The sequence below is a fragment of the Taeniopygia guttata genome, chromosome W (assembly GCF_048771995.1).
Source record: "Taeniopygia guttata chromosome W, bTaeGut7.mat, whole genome shotgun sequence".
In the NCBI taxonomy this organism is placed as follows: Eukaryota; Metazoa; Chordata; class Aves; order Passeriformes; family Estrildidae; genus Taeniopygia; species Taeniopygia guttata.
This window is the reverse complement of record NC_133064.1, coordinates 33,050,195-33,067,712: the sequence shown is the minus strand read 5'-3', so window position 1 is coordinate 33,067,712 and position 17,518 is coordinate 33,050,195. Positions and strand designations below refer to the sequence as shown.

The 17,518-nt window shown below is 40.6% G+C and overlaps 1 protein-coding gene across 7 annotated transcripts in view; it reads left to right on the top strand.

Annotated features, from left to right (window-relative positions):
• The window catches only part of LOC116806853 (transcription factor RFX3), a 259,764-nt gene that overhangs the window by 143,119 nt on the left and 99,127 nt on the right, over nt 1–17,518 (top strand). For 6 of the 7 annotated variants that reach the window (XM_072923087.1, XM_072923084.1, XM_072923083.1 and 3 more), the window contains one exon: nt 15,914–15,988. The exons of the other annotated variant lie outside the window; for it this stretch is intronic. In XM_072923087.1, coding sequence (XP_072779188.1) covers nt 15,914–15,988 — 75 coding nt within the window. The remainder of the gene's footprint in view (nt 1–15,913; nt 15,989–17,518) is intronic. 7 annotated transcript variants of the gene reach the window in all.

Genomic DNA, 17,518 nt, shown 5'->3' with positions numbered 1-17,518 from the left:
GAGTGAAATAGGGAAGGAGAATTACCTCATTTGACCTGCTGGCCATGCTTCTTTGCATTCAACCCAGGATGTGATTGTCTTTCTGTGCTGCAAATGCACATTGCCAGCTCATGGCCAGTTCTTCGTCCACCCGTGCATCTCCAAGTCCTTCTCCACAGAGCTGCCCTCAATCTGTTCATTCCCTAGTCTGTATTGATACTGGGGATTGCTCTGACCCAGGTGCAGTACTTTGCACTTGTCCTTGGGGAACTTAATGAGATTTGCATGGGCCCACTCCTCAAGCCTGTCAAGGTCCCTCTGGATGCTACATAGCAAACCAACTGAATCACTCAGTTTGGTGTAATCTGGAATCTTGCTGAGGGTTCACTCGATCCCACTGTGTGTTACGTTGATGAAGATACTAAACAGTATTGATCCCAGTATGAACCTCAGGGGGACACCACTAGTCACTGATCTCCATTTGGACATGGAGCCATTGACTGTAACTCTTCAGATGTGGCCATCCAGACAGTCTCTTATCTATCTAACAGTCCATTGATCAAACCCATATCTCTCCAATTTAGTGGCCAGATTGTTTTGGGGGACCATTTCAAAGGCCTTACAGAAGTCCAGGTAGATGACATCCATAATTCTTCCCTTTTCCACTGATGTAGTCACTCTTTTGTAGAAGACCACTAGATTAGTCAGACATAATTTGCCTTTGGTGAAGTCATGTTGGCTGTGTCTCTAATGACTGTGTCTCTCATCACCTCCTTGTTTTCCATGTTTTGACATATGAAGAATCATGGAATGGGTAAGTTGGAAGGGACCACTGGAGGTTGACTTGTCCAACCTATCTGCTCAAGCAAGGGCCCTAGAATAAATTATTTAGGATTGTATCCAGACAGTTCTTGAATATCTCCAGGGAAGGAGACTCCACAATCTCTCTAGGCAACCTGTTCCAATGCTCAGTCACCTGCACAGTAAAGTTCTTCCTAATGTTCAGTTGGAACTTCCTGTGTTCCAACTTCTGCGTGTTGATTCTCATCTTATTGCTCAGCACCACCAAGCAGAGCCTGGCCCCATCCTCTTGTCACCCTCCTTTTAGATACTTATATACATTGGTAAGATCACCTCAGTCATCTCTTCTCCAAGCTGAACAGGCCCAGCTTCCTAAGCATTTACTCATAAGTAAGTTGCTCTAGTCCTCTAATCATCTTTATAGCTCTCCACAGGACTTGGTTGAGGATCTCCATGTCTCTCTTGTACTGAGGAGCCCAGACCTGGACACAGCACTCCAGGTGAGGCCTCACCAGGGCTGAGTAGAGGGGCAGGATCACCTCCCTCCACCTGCTGGCAATGCTCTTCCCAATGCACCCCAGGATACCATTTGCTTTCTTGGCCACAAGGGCACTGCTGGCTCATGGGCAGCTTGATGTCCACCAGGATCCCCAAGGTCCTTCTCCACAGAGCTGCTTTCCAGCAGATCACCCCCAGCCTGTAGTGGTGTCTGTGGTTATTCCTTACCAGGTGCAAGACTGTGCACTTGCCTTTGTTGAATTTCAGACAGCTCTTTTCTGCCCATCTCTCCAGTCTGTTGAGATCCTTCTGAATGGCAGCATAGCACTCTGGAGTATCTGCCACTCCTCACAGTTTTGTATGGTCAGCAAACCGGCAGCGAAGACACTCTATCCCTTCATCCAAGTTACTGATGAATAAGCTAAAATATACTGGACTCAATACTTTTCAGGAAAATGCATTTCATGATCTTACCAGGCTGGAGGTGAGGCGGACTGGTCGGTTGTTTCCAGGGTCCCCCTTTTTACCTTTTATAAAAATGGGTACAATATTTCCCTTTTTCCTGTCAGCAGGGTAGTTTCCTGACTGCCATGGCAAATATAATGAAGAATGACTTGGCAACTGTATCAGCCAATTCCCTTAGGACCCTGGCATGCATCTTGTTGGGTGCTATGGACTTGTGTGCACTCAGGTTCCTCTGGTAGTCATGAACTGATCTTCTCCTATGATAGGAGGGACTTCTTTCCTCCAGTTACTGTCTTGAGGCTCAGGGCTTTAGATCTGTGGGAAGACAGATTTTCATTGAAATCTGAGGCAAAAAGAAATGTTGAGTACGTAAGCCTTTTCCATGTCAGTTGTCACCAGTTCTCCTGTGTTATTTATCAGGCTGGAAAAGGGAATACATTTTCTTTAATCTTTCTTTTCTGGCCAATGTACCTGTAGAAGCCCTTCTCATTCTTCTCATCCCTTGCCAAATTCAGTATCAGCTGTGCCTTTGCTTTCCTGATCCTATCCCTACACATTTGGGCAGCATCCCTATATTCTTTCCATGTTCCCATGTCCCTGTTTCCACAGCCTGTGCATTACCTTCTCGTACTTTAGGTTTGACCAGGAGGTCCTTACTAGGCCATTCTGGTTTCCTGTCTTCCTTGCTTGATCTCTTGCATGTGGGAATCAAGAGCTCTTGTGCTCTAAGAATAATGTCCTTGAAGAGCTGCCGACTCTGTTCAACTCCTTTATCCCTGAGGGCAGTTTCCCAGGGAGTCCCATCCACTAATTCCTTAAACAACTGAAATTTTGCTCTCTTGAAATTCAAAGTCCTGACTCTACTCTTCACCTGGCCCATATCCCTCAAGACTGTGAATTCCACCAGGGCAGGATCACTGCAGCAAGGGTTTCCACCAGTCTTGAGAACGCTAATTAGTTCTTGACATCTTTAATTAATGTAAGGCTCTTGATATATAGGGTTAAACTCATACAAGCAATAGTCAATTGAAACCTAAACAGTTCAGCTTAAACTGTGACATCAAACGCATGCTGCTTTAAATTTACTAGAAGATTTAAATAAACCAGGTAAACTAGAGCAACACACCAGTTAAATTTTTTCTTGTTTTTTACTTGGTACATTTCACTTTTAATCTTAATTCTACCTGCACCATCATAATATTCTTTTTCATACTTGTATAGACAATTTAAGAGATCACAATAATATGTAGCCAGACCTGCTTCTTAATGTAATACTCATCAAGTGTATTCAAATATTTTTAATTAATCTTGGATAATTTTCACATGAAGACAAATGAACCAGGCATGGGCTTTTTATAACCTCTGACACTTTTGCAATATCAAGATTTAGTTCTGTTTCACTGCTTACAATAATTTCATTTTGTTTTATTCACTGTCACTAATAAAAAAATTACATTTTTTAACTAGCAAATTAGTTGTAACACTGATAAGATTTTAGCTCTTCAGATAATTCTATTAATATATTGTAGCAATTTGAAATGATATCACATGTATCCTACTTGAATGATGAATCTGGGTGGGTTACTGATGGTTAATGTCAGAGGACTACCAGCTACAGCAAAGACAAATTAGAAAATTATCTTCCCTATGAATAATAGAATTTAAATCACCCTGCACTTTTTACTATATGTAAATATTTTAAGGATTGTTCTGATAAAATTTGCATTGTAATATCAATGTTTCCTAATGTCAAAACTTTCAAAATATGCATTTAGCTATTATAAATTTAAAAATGTATTATGCTTGTCAGCCTGGAAAGAAATCCCATTTATTAGTTGTTTTTTCTAGCAAGCATTAGGGTTGATCTGCAATCACTGTTATTCATCAGTCATCACTAGCCATAGGAACTATTAACTCAGAAATGTATCCTATTTCAGTCATGCTTGTGTGCATCAAAAGGTATGTGGAAATAAAAACAAAACCAATATGAATTAATTAATTAGTTAATACTTCTGAATTCATTAATGAATACTCCTGGTTCTAAATACAGTGTGCTAAGCATTCTCCTGATGGAAAAGAAAGCATGGCACCTTTCTAAAATAAACCATTTGATAATGGAATGGGAGAAAAAGAATAACAGCCACAAATAAGGAGGGCTAATAGTAATGTCAAATCCTGATAGTATAGTTTTGGAGGAAGTATAGTTCTTTTAAGAGAAAAAAAATATAAAAATGTGTAAGCTTCCATAGCCTTATTTTAAGCTGGAGTAGCTGAGATTTGGAAAGTAGTTTGAAATAAGATTTTATTTATTCAAACAGCCAATCTCTTTCTAGGTAAAGGAATTTTTTTCCTTTTTTCCTCCCCCCTCTGGTAACTGGCAGAACAGTTTTTATAGCTGAATTAATCTTAAAATGAACAAACTGTTTCAGATTAAAAAATCAGAGATCTATGGATCTTTATGTTATATTGGAAAATGAAATCACCTAGTCTGACCTTTTAATCATACAGGCTTGACATTTTTATTCAAATCTTCTTCTGAACACAGTGACTTGTTTGGTGAAAAAGGCATTCAGTCTAGGTTTCTAAACACAAGAAGGTGAATAATCTGTTTAATCAGTCAGTCAAATGTTCAAGTACTATCACTGTTAAAAAATGTTGGTCAATTATGAATTAACTAGTGGGGTGGAAGTTTAGAGGATTTGGGGGGTCTTGTACTCTCATTAACCTCTGTCCCCCAAGACTCTGCCTCCTGATTCGTTCTGCCCCTGGGAGCCCCATACAGCCCCCACTGGATTTACATTAAATCCCCATGAGACTAAGGTCAGATACACTTGCACCATTTACATTCTGGCCTCATATGCTTATATTGCTCATTTATCTCTAGCTTTCAGCCATTATCTTTTGTTGTGTTAAAAATTTTAAATTGCATTTAAAAATTAAATTTAAAAAGCCCTGTAGCGTCTAATATTTTGTTTCTAGTTTTGCTCTTATTCAGTAGATCACATACCTATATCAGCATGCTATATTTAGTGTATTCATTACAAACAAATTGTTTCTGAAATAACTCTTTGTGGTGGGTTGGCCTAGCCACCAGGTGCCCACCAAGCCACTCTCAATCCCACTCCTCAACAGTCTCTTTTGCCTCTGACCATAACTGGTGAGTGATCTCCCTGTCTTTATTTCAACTCATAAGCTTTTTGTCATATTTTTCCCCCTGTCTGTCTGAGGAGGCATGTTAGAACAGCTTGGTGGGCACCTGGAGGCCAGCCAAGGCCAACCCACCACACTTTCAAAGGCAAATCAGACTTGACTAGGTGAAATTATTTTCATTTATTGCCAATTAAACAGAGCAGGATAATGAGAAATAAGAACAAATCTAAAAGCACCTTCCACCTACCCCTCCGTTCTCCCCAGGTTTATCTTCGTTCCCAACTTTTCTACTTCCTCCCTCAGAGCAGCACAGGGGAACAGGGAATGGGGGTTTCCATAACATATAAACAAAGTTCATAACACTTTGTTTCTGCCTTTTCTTTCTCTTCATATTCGTGCCCTGCTCTAGCATGGGGTCCCACCCACAGGAGACAGTCCTTCATGAACTTCTCCAATGTGAGCATGCCCACTGGCTGCAGTTCTTCACAAACTGTTCCAGAGTGGCTTTTTTTTTTTCCATGGAGTGAAGTCCCTAAGGAATGGACTGCTCTAGCATGGGTCCCCCACAGGGTCACAGGTCCTGCCAATAAACCTGCTCCAGCATGGGCTCCTCTCGAAAGGCCACCATTCCTGCCAGGAGCTTCCATTAGGGCACATCCACCTTGTCCATTGTGGGGTCCTCCATAGGCTTCAGGTGAATATCTGCTCCACTGTTAACCTTCATGGGCTGCAGGGAAATCTCTGTTCAGGTGCCTGGAACACTTGCTCCCTATGGCAGCAGCTCTCTGGCCACAGAGAGCAACACATAACTTTCCCAGGCCTTTCTGGGGAAGGCTGTGAGAAGATCAGAGAAAAGAATGAGAAACAATTCTTATCTTAGCTTGCTGCACCTGTGTCATGGTTTGACACTGGCACAATGCCAGTGCCCCCCCATGAAAATGCAATTTCTCAACTGAATGCTGTGAAATGCGATCGAGAACAGAGCAAAGCAGGCCCAAGCTTAATAACAAGAAAAAAAACTTTATTAAACTACTACCACTATGCTACTATAAAAGAGGGCGGGGGGGGGGGGGAAGAAGAAAGAAACACACACAATTCAAAATGAAAACCTTCCAAAGCATTCCTCCTCCCACCACCCAACTCCAACAAACCACAGTGAGAGACAACCTGGACCCCAATCAGGTTTCCACCCTCCAGATAATCAACACCCAGTCCATCTGCAGGGAGAGAGGAGTCTCTCTTGTGCCACAGACCCCCCAAGAAACACAGATGCCACATCCTGTGCTTCCATGTCACCACATGGCACCGCCCGGAGAAAAAAAGTTTGCCAGTGGTGACCCTCTCCTTTCCATGCACAGTGCTCTCACCACCAATGCATGGATGGACAGACTGCTTTTAGGATTTTTCCTTTCAAGGATGCCCTGCCAAGAGGGGAAAAAACAACAGTTCAGTTTTTCATTTTTGGGACCAACAGTCCCCCCCCATTTTCCCCTGGGGCCGAGGATCCACAAACAGAGATCTTCTTCTCTTCTTCCTCTCTGAAGACAGGGGGCACCACCACAAACCTCCTTAACTTTTCTCTGTTTGCTCTACTTCTGTCTTTTCCCAGCTGAAGCAGGTCTCTTGGGCTCACCAGCATCCTCCTAAAATATAGTCTCTCTTGGAGGAGAAGATCAGTTCAATCTGTGGCTACCAAGAAAAAGTCCAGCCAAACAGCCACTCCATCATCTCCCCCCACCTAGAATTTCTCCTTCCAACATCCCGGGTCCCAGGCTGTCTCTCTTCCTCTCTTTTGCAAACCAAAGAGGAGAAAAATTTCACAAAGCTTTCATTTCTCAGGAAGGGTTAAAAGTCCCAACTCCCAGAGATGGCTCGCTGCCCAGGCTCCAGCTCCCACAGCCTGACTGGGCACCTTGCGGCCCCCCCGCTCTTCTCCTTCCCTGCGGCAAACTGCTGATAAAACCACCGCCGTCTCTTTTTCTCTCTTGGGAGAGAGAGAGACTCTGGGGGGAACGGAGACATCCCAGATTTTCTCCACCCTTCCATCTGCAGGGGGGCCAGCCTGGTTCCAGCCCCTCCACCCTTGGGCCTACCTCCGAAGGCCACATGGCTTCTCCCCTCCCCCACCCAGCTCGTGGCCGGGCAGGGGAGAGTCCTGCACTGACCGCTGACCGGAACCCAAGAGAGCGAGTTCTCCTGGGAATTCTGCTTTTAACACCTCTGTGTTCTCAGAGGCGTGTCTACCTTCAATTGGTCAATGTCCAAATTGACCCCTTCCTTCCGGAAAAATTATTTTTCCGTGTCAAACCACGACACTCTGTTATTGTGAACATGTAGAATGTGTTATGGAGATTTGTTTACCAAAGGGTGGTTTCATAATAGGGTGATGGTGCTATGATTGCAGGGATAACTAAGTCCCGGTGTATCGTAACTGTTTATAAAAGCAATAAGTTTCTTAATAATAATAATAATATATATAATAAAAAGAGATTAATCAGCCCTCTATAAATCATGGAATCAATACTAATTATTACCCAGCCGGGGGCCTGTTACAGCAAAAGCTCCCCTCTTTCTTTACTGATCTTAGTGGCTGCATAATTTTATTTCTCACATATTCTCACTTCTAGCTGCCATTGTGAAGTTTTTTTTTATCCCTTCTTAAATATGTTTGTGCAGAGGCTCTAGCAACATCACTGGCCCAGATTTGGCCAGTGGTGGGTCTGTCTTGGAGCCGGCTGGAACTGTCTCTGACATGAGAACAGCTTCTAGCGTCTTCTGTTAGAAGCCATCCCTGCACTGCCAGGTCTAACAAAACCTTGCCACATAAACCAAATACACTAGTATGGAAAACTATTCTCATTATTTAAAAATTGGTCAAAGGAACACAATGATATTTTGTTTCTGAAGTATTCAAAATTTGATATTGGAGATGCCTCTGAATCCCTGAAGTGAATTTCTGTCCTTTTTCTTTTCTTCTGTAAAAATGTATCAAGTAGGTCAAACATGACTAGCCACTGCTATCATTACAGTTCAAATCTTAGTGGCATAGTGTTAGCACTTTTCTGTGTCTGTTGTGGTTTAACCCCAGCCAGCAACCGAGCCTCATGCAGCCACTCGCTCACTCCCCCACCAGCAGGATCAGGGAGAGAATCAGAAAGGTAAAAGCTGGAGAACTCATGGGCTGAAATAAAGACAGTTTGATAGGGAAAGGAAAAGCCTCACACACTAGCAAAGCAAAACAAGGAATTAATTCAGAGTTTCCCATGGGCAGGCAGGTGTTCAGCCATCTCTAGGAGAACAGGGCCCTATCATGCATAACAGTAACTTGGGAAGCCAAATGCCATCACTCCAAATGTCTCCCTCCCCCCTTCCTCCTTCTTCCCCCCACTTTATATACTGAGCATGATGTCATGTGGTCTGGAATATCCCTTTGGTCAGTTTGCCTCACCTGTCCTGGCTGTGTCTCCTCCCAACATCCCATGCACTCCCAGCCTCCTTGACAGCTTGGCAGTATGAAAAGCAGAAAAAGCCTTGGCTCTGTGTAGGCCCTGTTCAGCAATAACAAAAACATCTCTGTATTATCAACCCTGTGTTCAGCTGTTGGGGTTTGACACTGGTTAAAATGCCAAGCACCCACAAGAACTGTAATGAAGGGCTCATGAGTTGAGATAAGGACCAGGACAAAACAGTCTGAGGGCAAAACAGGCTCAAACTTGAAGGCATAAAGTAAAATTATTATTAACAGAGTCAAAAGAGACTAATGAGGAGTAAAATTAGCCTTTAAAATACCTTTCCCCCACCCCCACCCCTCTCTCCTTCCCACGGACAGTGCAGGGAGATGGTGTGAGGGTGGTTGGTAAGTTCATCACTCGAGAGTCTCTCTCTTCTGCTATGCTGTGGGGTCTTTCCCATGGGACACAGTTCTCCATTAACTTCTCTAGCGTGGTTCTAATTTCACAAGTAGCAGTCCCACCCAAGCTGCTGTAACATGAGTCCCTTCCACAGGCAAAACAGTCTTCCCAAAACCGCCATTTCATGAGTCACTAGTCCATGGGGTGTAGTCTTTTAAGGATAAGCTGCTCTAGTGTTGAAGCAAGGGCCCTCTTTCTCTATCTCTGTCTCTGGAAGTAACAGCCCCCTCTCTCTGTTTGGGTTTCCCACTGGATTACAGCTTTTTTAGCATCCACCTGCTCCAGCGTGAGCACCTTTTCCCACAGACTGCAAGCAGATTTCTGCATCCCCCCATGGACTTAATGGATTACAGGGAGACTGTTTTATTATAGTCCTCAACATGGCTTGCAGAGAAATCTCAACTCCGATGCTTGGAGCACCTCCTCCCCCTCTTTCTTTCCACTGACCTTGGTGCCATCATGTTGTCTTTTTCCATGTCTTCCTCCCCTTTCTCTGACTAGGAGGAAAAAACTGCTGCTTGTAAGTACCATAGCCAACAAATTCCACCAGTTCAAAGATTTCTGTAGGATCTCGCAGCACTGAGAATTTGATTTTGTCTAGATTCTGCGTTGGGGAATTGCTCGCCATATTTCTACTGCTGGCCACGTGACTTGGCCACCACCACACGGGTGGTGTCGGCCGCTGTGGTGCTAGTGCCATTCAATGCCTCTCTTCATGCGGGGCACTGAAAAGGAGAAGCCTCCACTGCCAGGATCGCCCCCAGCAGCGGCGCATCGCTACCCTTAGATAAAGCTGTGCCTGCGCTCTTTCAAATTTTCTTCTTAAATACATCATCACAGAGACATTACCAACCTCTCTAGTATGCCAGCAGCATGTTCATCTTCAGAGACATCAGAGATTGTGTCTGTTGGGTATGGTGGAAGCTTCTAGCAGCTTCTCACAGAAGCCATTTCTATGGCTGTCCCCCTCACTACGAAAAACCAGGTTGTGCTAAACCAGCACATCAGCACAAATCCAAAACACAGCCCCATATCAGCCACTGGGAAGAAAATTGCCATACCTCAGGCAAAACCAGCACAGTGTCTAATTAAATAGAAAATTTGTTCTAAAAGTGCCAATTAATTTCTTGCAAATTCTGTCTTGTCATATTTTTTTCTGAATTAAAAAAAAAAATCTAAACTTTCTGCTTTGTTTCTCAGTCCTGATTTCCTGATGGAACTAACTCTTGTGGAAGCATACAGCACTTGATATATGCTTTTTAGCTCAGTGGAGTGTGCCTGTTTTAGAAATCATTTGTAAGCTTGTCAAGGTTTTGGGGAGATTTTTGAGTCTGTACCATAACTGGCAGATCAAATATAGGGTAGCTTAGGGGTTTAGAATCTCAAGTGCATGAGAAAGGTGAGGTATACAGACTACCTTTTAATTCATATAAAGATATTGTATTGAAGAGAAAGGGTGGAATTGATAATTTGACCAGCCTTTTGAAACATTCAATAAGGAAATAAGAATAGACACTAAATTGTCTTTTGAGAACTTAGGGAGAAAGGAGTAATCTGGTATAAACACCAAACATTTTGAATTTTTACCAAGTCATGGATGTTATGTATGCTTCTGCTCCATATGTTGGACCCATATGTTGTTTTCTGATCATAAGAAATATTTGTCAGTAAATAAGCATACCCTGTGCACATGCAGAATACTGAAGACAAATGTGATGTTTATTTTATGAATTTTAATGGATGCTCATAGCATCTGAAATGTCCTCACATCAACATCAGAAAACAAACAAAATAATTAATGCCACTATCCATTTCTCCCAGCTTTCCTATCTGATTAAGGACAGAAAAGAAGTCCTCAGACTAATTAAATATTTCAGCTGGGAAACATGTGAATTTTGGAAGCCATTATTTTCTTGAACTTGTCCATCTTCCCCTTAATTATTATATTAGTCACAGTATTCTGTTTTGGAAGATAAACAGAACTAAAACAAGTGATACAGTAGCAGAGAACACAACTGTGTCTAAGTCTGTCTGTGGATTACCATAAATGTCAGTATTTTTATTATTTGACTACTGTTCTTACTGAAGGGAAATACACTGTTCCAGTAATTCATTATTTTCTCTCTTGTTTTCCTTTGAATATGAGCTATCTCCTGATATTTGTGCATCTATTCCAATATAAACACTTCTAAATATTTTCTGAGTTCTTTTAAAGTTGGCATATGTAAAATATCAGACATATTTCATAATCTTTTTGTATATATGCACAAAATTTTTTTCACAAAAACTTAAAACACTTGTAGAAATGTAAGGAATGTAATTAACCTCTATATGTGCATAATTTCAAACGTTCAACTAATTTTTGTAATTTTTTCCAAAATGTCATGGCTACAGTTAAAAAGAAAACCCCACTATTTGGGATAACCACTATTTAATTTGGGATATATGATTAAAAATACTTGCCATTAAAGTTTCTGTTACTTCCCCAACATGCAGGGGACTGTTTCACATAGAACATTTTGAAAGCCTGAAGACTCAAGCCTATCAGAAGCTTGGGATTTTTAAAAATAAACCAAGTTTGAATGAGAGAGAACCCAGAAGTAGCTGAAAGTTTTCAAAATGAGCCAGACAAATTATTCATTGTGTAGAAAATCTGCCTTCAAGTTAAGCCATGTTAGAGAACATTAAGAGCTACTTTGTCTATGGTTAGGTCCCTGCATGGGAAAAAGCTACCTGAGGGTAAAGAGATATTTCAGTAGCACGTTTTCCTGGTTTAAAAGACAGATGTCTGCCAATGAAGGCAGGAACACCCCCTGGAATGGAAAGATGGCCTTCTCCCTCCAAATTATTATGACTTTGAAATTACAGGGCTCTCAGGCAAAGATATGGGGAAAGGAATAACAGTTCTTTACTAGACTATATATATTTAAACAAGACAAAACAAACAATACCAAGGGAAAAAAAAAAAAAAAAAAGAAAACCCAATGACAGCCTTTTCCCATCTGTTGGGTTTCCCTTTGGTGTAGTTAAGACCACAACCAAGCAGGGGGGGGCTGTTGGCCCATGTCAAGGCAGAGAGGCTACAGCGACTCCACAGCGGATTCAGAGGGTGGTCAATGCAAGCCTTGAGCCTCCCCGGGGGTAATGGCAGCCTCGGAGAGAGAGAAGGTGGGAGGGGGGAGAGTATGGTTTTCCCCAGGTTCTCACGTGCTCGATATGTTATCCTCGTGATGGCAGCAGCCGAGGTTCCAGTTAAATCAGCAGCTCCGGAGAAAGGGAGGGAGGAGTTGTGTGTGGGAGGGTCCGGTTTCCCCTGAAGCACCCACACACATAGGCATGGGTCTTCCATGCAATGGCTAGTGATGAAAAGTCCCCATCAACTGGCAGCTCCTGCAAGCAGAGAGCTCATCCATGTGGGGGCAAGAACTCCCCAGCAGCAAGGGTCCAGCACCAAAAACCACGTACACTGCCCTGATCTCAGCCCAGCCACCTGGTTCCCCCTCAGCAAGCCAGTGCCCAAATCCTGCCCTCCCTCCCCGGATGCTTCCATGGAATGCAAGGGTCGTTGACCAGTTCTTTTGTACCTTAATTGCCCATCATTCATTCTCCCCGGGTGTCAACCACCCTTTCCTTTCAGCGTCCCTCTTCTCAGCTAACAAATGGGAGAAAATTCACTGAAAAAACCAAACCCACAATACAGGTAAAGCTCAAAAGTCAACTCATCAAAATTTAGACAAGGAATACTGCACAAAATGTTTAATAATGAAAAGAATTACTATTGGAAAAAGTTATGCTAGAATATGATGAATACTTTTAATTTCAAATATAGATCAAAAGTCTTTCTGGAAGACCTGCTCTAGTTCAGTAATACTTCATGAGATTAATGAAAGGTGAATTAAGGGTGAATTTTAGAGGCAATGAACACTTCTTGACCTACATTATTAAAAAAACTAAGATAAGCTGATCATTAAGATCTCTGGCTTTAAAATCTATGGATCTGTGGCCATGGGTATGCTGGTAACACCAAGATGAGTGGTGCAATTGACACACCTGAAAGATGGGATGCCATCCAGAGGGACCTGGACAAGCTTAAATTCTGGGCCCATGAGAACGTCTTAAGTTTTAACAAGGCCAAGTGCAAGGTGCTGCACCTGGGTAGAGGAAAATCCCGGTGTTAATATAGACTGGGGGGATGAACTGATCGAGAACAGCCCTGCTGAGAAGGACTTGGAGGTGCTTGTGGGTGAGAGACTGGACATGAGCTGGCAATGTGCGCTTGCAGCCCAGAAAGCCGATGGTACCCTGGGCTTCAACAGAAGCAGCATGGTCAGCAGGGTAAGGGAGGTGATTCTACCCCTTTACTTCTCTCTGGTGAGACCCGCCCTGGAGGCCACCAAGATTGATCAGAGGGCTGAAGCACCTCTCCTCTGAAGAAAGGCAGAGAGAGTTGGGAATTGTTCAGCCTGGAGAAGAGAAGGCTTTGAGGAGACCTTATTGTGACTCTTCAGTACCTGAAGGGAGCCAACAGGAAAGCTTGAGAGGGACATTTTACAAGAGCATGTAGTGACAGGACAAGGGGGAATGGCTTCAGATTGAGAGTAGGTTTAGATTAGATATTAGGAAAATTTTTTTACTGTGAGAGTGGTGAGGCCCTGGCACAGGTTTCTCAGAGAAGTTGTGGCTATCCCATCCCTGGAAGCATTCAAGGTCAGGTTGAATGGGGGTCTCAGCAACCTTGTCTAATGGAATGTGTCCCTGCCCATGGTGGAGGGGTTGGAACTGGATGATTCTTAAGGTCCCTTCCAACCCAAACCATTCTATGATTCTATTATTATATATTTTTTTTTTCATAATTTATGATTTTAAAAAATTGGTTCTTTGAACAGGTCACAAAAACTTGTCTCAGAGAAGTGAGAGGGTAGTGTAATAGCTTGAATGAGCAGCAGGAGGCAGGACTTCAGCCCTGTAGTACTGCTGTAAAAAAGGTATTGTCAGAGTGGAGTGAGGTTCAGAATTATGATTTCAATTATGCATGATGTTATAATATGTTAAAATGGGAGAGTCTATGGTTGTACTATATAGTGAGTTGATCTTATATGATGAACTCGTAAACTTTTAATTTTTAATATACAGCATCCTTTTAAATTTGACCTTTTTTGTCTGATTGGATAGTTTGACTGAATAGCATTTTCTACTGATGCAAGAAAAAAATCTGTGTTCAAACATTATTTTTGCAATATTTCTTGCATACTCATCAAATCCAAGTATGCTTTTATCAAGACATATTTCTAATAGAAAACAGTGGTAAGAAAGACTTCATTTTTCATTGAGAGTTCCTACAGTAAGAATGCTATTTCATTAATCTATTAAAAGGGGAAACCACATTTTGTTTATGCACTAAGTGAAATATAATCTAAAATATTTTTCAGTTTTGTGCTGTATATTAAGTGAACTCAGTAATGCAATTTTCCAGTATAAACTCTTTAGATAATAGTGTAATAATTAAAGAAGTGTAGGGAAGATTTATTTAAAAACTGTCATCAGTGGATATAAGCGGCTTTAAATGTACAGGTGCTGTCCCATTGTTTTTCTGTTTTTTCCATTTAATGGGGCTCATCATGTGCCTTCTTTTACTGTACATCCCATTGTCTCAATGACTTTCAATGTTTTTGCTATTCTAGCTCTGCATCTAAACTACAGCTAGATTGTAATTTTATTTTTATTGTTGTCATTATTGAATTAATAAGATGTATTAATATGGAAGGGAAGAATAGGAATGGTTACAGTTGTCTTTACTCATTTGTATTAGGAGTAATGCTACTGTATAATTAGTGGTTTATAATACTTTTTCCTTTAAATTATTATTTTGAACCTGTTATAGATAAAAAATTGATCCAGCCAAATTAAAAATAAAAATTTATTTTATTTAGCAATTGAAATCTATCTGAGCCAGCCACAAAGAAAAAGACAGTGCTGAGCCTGGGATCAGCGCTGGGTGAGACACAGGTCTGACTGCTACAGCAGAAGGTCCCCTATGTTTCACACCACCCATTCTGTGTGAGCAATTTTTATACAGTTTATTTTGCTCGAGGCCAGGATTTTGGCAATCAGCCTTTTCTTTCCATTCAAAGTCCCACATATTCATAAAATCTCTTTTCTCTGTGCTGAGTTGAACAATTCGGTGTCCGGGAAGCGATGTACAACCTTGATGGAGTTATGGGAACATGGTATTGAGATGTATCCTTTCCGGTGGTTCCAGTGATTCCAATCTTAGGTCGTTTTCAGGATGATCATCGCTCGGGAGTTCTTGGATCACCTTGAGAAACTCCCCATCTCCTGTAAATGAGGTCTTATCAGAGACAGTTTCAACATATGTGAGGCAAACCCCCTATTACCGACTCGTATGCTTTTTTAATAATATAAAACACTACATACATATCATTCTACAGGCGCGAATTATCTATATTACACATAACAAACCCATCTGATTTTTTATTTTCTTTTAAGGATGGATCTTGCTGTCTGTGTAAGCCTCCAATTTTTGTTTGCTTTGAGAGCTCTGGATATTCAAAGAATGCTCTAACAGGCTGTAGGGGGTGATATCCTGTACAATTAAGCTAATGGCAGAAAACCTACTGAATGTTTGAGATTTTACTGCATGGTTCCAGAGAGCAGAAATTTTACTTCTTATTCACACTCAAAGTGTGCATAGTTCTTTCTCAAATACTTAGAGGAAGAAACACTGAGGCATTTCTAAAGATTTTATTCTGGAGTTTTTTTTTATTCAAAACACTGGTTGTTCAGTAATTTTTACTGTTTGGAATGTAGTTTACTAGCAAATCTACTTCTCTTATCTCATGAGTAGGAAGCAAGGTAAATTGGACTTTTAAAGTGGAATCCTGCCGTATATATGCAAACAAAATGCCACCCTGACATCACTAGGAGGTTTGCCTTTAAGAGGACTTCAGGATGAGGCCTTAAAGTAGAAAATATCCCTTATCTCTGACCAAACTAGATATTTCTGTTGAACGTAAGGGAATCTATCAGAATTTTTCTGACTAGTCTTTGTATACTGTCTTGAGTCATTTTCTAATGACATCTATTATCAGATTGAGATGGCGATTGACACACTTCAAAAGTCTGATGGTCTTTCTACTCACAGAAGCTCTCTTCTCAACAGCCATGTAAGTTGTCTCTTCTTTCATGAAAGCTAATCTCTATCTTGTTCTGCATGCTTAGCCTGCCTCTAAATGTTTATTTTAATTTATTGATATTTTTAACTTGTGATCTTTCCATTTTAGTTGCTTGTAATCTACATCTTATGTCACTATATTTTGTCAGGCTAAGTGTCATGACACTGTAGAGTGCATTTCTTTTCTAGGTTCTGTATTGTGTTAACGCAACTTAACATATTTGTCTATTTTGCAGGTCCCAATATAAATGTAAAAATAATAACCAAATAAACCTTAGGTAGTCTGTTTTTGACATTCAAAAATAATTTTCTATAATTTGTGTACCTGATATAATAATTTAAGAGCAGGCAAAGGGGGAAAGAAGTAGTACACACAGTTTGGATAAAAATATACTTTAAATTCCTTTTCAAATATTTCTATTATTCTGAATAAGTTTAGTATAACAATTCTGTAGATCCATCTCATGAGATTTAAAAATTAAAACAATCTGTTAGTGTCTAATATGTTTTCTTCTTCTGCCTTTTGCTCTGTTCTGTCTTTACAAATCCTGTAGTTAGGAATTTTCCATAATAAAACGCTGAAAATGTTTGCATAAAAAGATGGTTGCAAATATAGTAGTAAAGCCATTAAATATAACTTTTAGGTAAAGGAGTAAGGCTCAAAATTTAATTTTCAGTTTGTTTTTAAATAGTGCTAGTCTTTCTTGAAATGTTGTGTAAGCAAAATGGTTTTTCTTCAGCTGGTATAAATAGTTTTGTATTTTTAATTGCTGCTAAATTTCTATACATACTGCATCCTTTTTGCTTCTCAGCCTTACTAACATAAACTTACATATTTTTTCAGATTCTTGTATTTCTTTACCACAGAAAAGTAAATATTGATTGTAATATATGAATGTATGAGCATATTGGGTAGTCTATACACTTATTTTGATTTGTTGACATTTCCCTCCCCCCCCAAGAATGTGGTAATATGGAGGTGAATACCAAAATTTTTTTGTAAAAGTTTATCAGCGTGGTAGAAAAAGACAGCCAGTACAATTTCTTGGAAGAGAATTTAGTTTTCTTAGAAAATGCTAAAATTAGATAAAGGAAATTGAATTCTGTAAATTGTGAAGAAAGAGATTTAGGTGATGTTAAGACAACCTAGAAACATGCTAAAATTATTTTAGTATCATAATTAAATAGTTGATAATTTTTTTTTTGCAAAATGCCAAAAATATGTATTAAAACTTAGATATACAAAGAATTGCTAAATCTGCCTTGAATTCTGAAATCCAGAATCTTCATAATGAAAACAATAAGAATTAAATAACAAGCTTTTCTACATCAGAAAACTGCATTCCCCTGTTTCCTGTGTAATGTACTAGTTAAAAGATCATGGAACAGATCCTCCTGGAAGAGGAGGAACCATGGAACACAGGGAGATTATTAGAGACAGCCAACGTGGCTTCAGCAAGGACAAATCATGCCTAACTAACTAGTGGCCTTGCACAATGGAGCGACTGATTTGGTGGACAAA